This window comes from Monoraphidium neglectum, assembly GCF_000611645.1.
Source record: "Monoraphidium neglectum strain SAG 48.87 unplaced genomic scaffold scaffold02265, whole genome shotgun sequence".
In the NCBI taxonomy this organism is placed as follows: Eukaryota; Viridiplantae; Chlorophyta; class Chlorophyceae; order Sphaeropleales; family Selenastraceae; genus Monoraphidium; species Monoraphidium neglectum.
In genome coordinates, this window is record NW_014011363.1 from 6851 (window position 1) to 10194 (window position 3344).

Genomic DNA, 3344 nt, shown 5'->3' on the forward strand with positions numbered 1-3344 from the left:
CGTGTGTGTGTGTGTGTGTGTGCGCGTGCGTGCATGCGTGCGTTCGCGCGTGCACCCATGCGGTGTGCATGTTTATGTGCGTGCGTGCGTGCGTGCGTGCGTGCGTGTGTGTGTGTGTGTGTGTGTGTGTGCATGAGTGAGTGGTGGGGTAAGCGTGTGCATGCACACATGCATGTGCACAAGGGTAGTGCTGTTGCCAAGCAGGTCTGCCTCTGCATTGCCTCGAGCCAAGCTTGCTACGCGGACTGGGTGGCGTCTGCACCTGGGTGATGTTAGCTCATCGGATATGAATGGTCAGCACGCCAGGTGCTAGGGTAGGTGCAACCCCAATCACATCAACTGGCCGAATGACAAAATAAGGCGGGCAGGCACCCCAGTCAGCAGCGCGCATGCGTGGGCACAAGAATGAGCAGCCTGCGGACCTACAGATAGCAGGTTCTTCAAAGCCCCTGCAGCACCACGAAGGTGAGTCAGCTAGTATTGGCCCACTGCAGCATGCGTGCGTGAGCAAATAGGATGGTGATTACTCAAGCAGGGAGGTGTTTCTCGCTCACACTCGCAGGAGGGCGGGCTGCGTGTGGGGTGCAGCAGCGGAGGCTAGTCTACGGGCCAAGGAGCGAGGCGTGCTTGTGCACGACGAGAATTGTGGTTGTGCGCAGCGCCTTCTGTTCTGGCTCGTGGGCACATACTTGCTTGCGACCCGCTACAGAGGTGGCGCGCTGCAGAGCAGCCGCAGCCGGCCGCGTGCCGCAGGACACGGCAAAAATCAGATGACAATGACACATACCCTGAGTCCCTCCGAGCCTGCTGTCCGGACGCGCGTCCCTGCCGGCCCCTGAGGACGTGGCGGCCTGGGTGGAGCTGCAGGAGGCAAGCACCGTGGCTGAGGGCCGGCCGCCGGGGGCCGACCCACGGCTTCGACCACCGGCAGATGGCGCACCACGGGTGGCTAGCCAAAAGCCGCGGCCCAGACGTGTCGCGCGTGCCGGACTGGACGTCCGCGGCGCCGCACGCGTGCTGGGTGGCGGGGCGGGTGGCGTTCGAGGCGCAGCAGTGGGCGCGGCCGCTGGTGCGCCGACCGCGCGGGCGCAAGGCAGCAGAGGGCGCTGATTACAGGCAGGCGGTCACTTGACAGTGCCAACTCAAGCGCGGCGTCAAGTCCACAAACTGCACCTACATCAGATCAATATCCTCACACATATATACATGCTTACATGTGGAACCTGCTGCAGCTGCGTTACAAGCAGACCAGCTTGATTATGAGCCGGGTTTGGGAAAACACATGATTGCAGGTAGCAATTAGGTGCTGATACAAATTGCACTGAGGCTGTTGCAAGATTTGAGACACACGTACAACGTAATCGTCACAACCAAGCTCAAGGCACGGAACCACCAATGTGCAAAGTGAACTTGATGTGTGATTGCATGCATGTGGGACCTGTGCAAGACCACTGGAAGCTTTGCCTTCATATAACAGCCTGTGGTGCCGCAGCCGCGCTGGCTGCTGCCTGTCTCTCTTGGCATGCCTGGCGGTGGCCGGGCCACGGCTGCGCATGCACTCCAGGCTGCAGTAGCGCACTGAGCGGCAGCCGCGGCACAACCGCAGCCGCACGCCGTCCGCCGGCGTCTTGGCGCACGCCGCGCATCCATCGCCGCTCAAGGGCCCGCGCTCCTGCTCGGATTGCCAAGCCGCCCGGGGGCAGGTTGCTGGATTTGCTGCTGTTTTTGAACGGCGTTGGTGCCCGCAACGCCTCACATGCCACACACACAGCTCAGAGTCAAGGGAACCAGGCAGGTGGAAGTAATTCAGTGCTTGAAACAACTGATCCTTGGTCACCTAGGCAGTTGTGCTTGAAAAAAGTGAGGTTCCAACGAAAAGCAACTGCAACCCGTATGTGTCTTGCTCTGCACTGCCCAGCGGCTGCAAAAAAGATGAGGGCAGCCGCGGGTCAAAAAAGGAAACCCAGAGCACCCCCGCCCAAGGCCCCCAGGCTTTTTTGAGCAGATGCTAGGCGGCGGCCGGCGAGGGCGACGGCTCCGACCCATTGCCGCCGCCCCGGCTCCGTGGCGGCCGCCGCGCCGCGCCCAGCTTCGGCGGCGGCCGCATGTCCCAAGCCGCGCGCTTCGTGGCGCGGCGACGGCGGCGGCGCCCGTTGGTCCGCTTGCCGCCCGATGCAGGTTGCGCATCGCTGGCGATGATGGTGCGGTTTTCGCGGTCTACCAGAGACTCCTCCTGCTGCAAGGCCCATGCGTTGCGGGCGGCAGCGCGCCGCCGTGCGCGCGCCTGCAGCAGCGCCTGCGGGCCGGACAGGGGGGGGGAGGGCCGCGGGCCGCCCGAAGGGCGCAGGGCGGCGTGTCCGGTCGATAGCCTCCTGACCGTGACAGCCGCAAATGTCGTCGCGTCTCTCACACACACACACACACACACACACACACACACACGATTCACACGCATGCTGTACACACACACTCTTGCATATACACACATGCATGCACACACACACGCACGCACACACACACACACACAATCCACACACACGCACAAACACACACGCACACACTCACGCGCACACAAGCACGCACGCTAGTACGCACGCGTGCACACACACACACACTACACGCACACAATCACACACACACACACACAATTCCGATTCTCGCGCACCGGCACGTCCCCAACTTTGTGCCTCCCCCCCATCCCGCCCCACACCTTCCGGTCGGCCTCGGTCCCCCAAACCGGCAGCGGGTGGGCCTCAGTATTGAACACCCACTGATCCAGGGGCAGCGCCCCCGGGTCATCGTCAAAAAGCAGGAGGAGGTACTTGAGGGTCTCAGCCAGCCAGAAGGACTCCATCTTGCCGGAGATGGAGGGGGGAATCTGTGGGGCCCCGGGAGGAAGAGGGGGTGGTGTTGAGTGGTAGGGAGGGAGGGAGAGAGGGGAGGGGCCGGGGAGGAGAGGGGGTGATGTTGAATGGGGTTGGGGGGCGGGGATAGGGAGGGAGAGAGGGAGGGGTTGGGTTGTGAGGAAGCCAGCGTGCAAACATGCGCGTACATAGAGGGTGTATGCACATGCGTGCTGTGCTTCTAGAAGCGGGAGAACATGGAGGGGGGGGGGGGAGGAGTGAGACTCTCGCGAATGTGAGGTTGGGCGACAGCCCGACACCGAGGTCCGCAACGGGCACGTAGCACGCAAGCAGCGCCGCCGCCGCCAAAGCTTTTCCCCGCCAGGTCAGCCCGCGGCGCCGCACAGCGGCAGGGACGCGCGCTCGCGCGCACACACACGCTCGGCCATCTCGCCGCGCCGCGCCGCGCGCACCGAGTATACGTTTAGGACTGTCGCATAC

At 63.2% G+C, this 3344-nt stretch overlaps 1 protein-coding gene across 1 annotated transcript; it reads right to left on the minus strand.

Annotated features, from left to right (window-relative positions):
* Positions 1 to 2008: 2008 nt before the first annotated feature.
* MNEG_10311 (Endoplasmic reticulum mannosyl-oligosaccharide1,2-alpha-mannosidase) lies at positions 2009 to 2854 on the minus strand (the record flags this gene model as incomplete). The annotated part of the gene is made up of 2 exons (XM_014041219.1): positions 2009 to 2296; positions 2711 to 2854. The coding sequence occupies 2 exons, from the start codon at positions 2852 to 2854 to the stop codon at positions 2009 to 2011; spliced, it is 432 nt and encodes a 143-aa protein (XP_013896673.1).
* Positions 2855 to 3344: the final 490 nt, after the last annotated feature.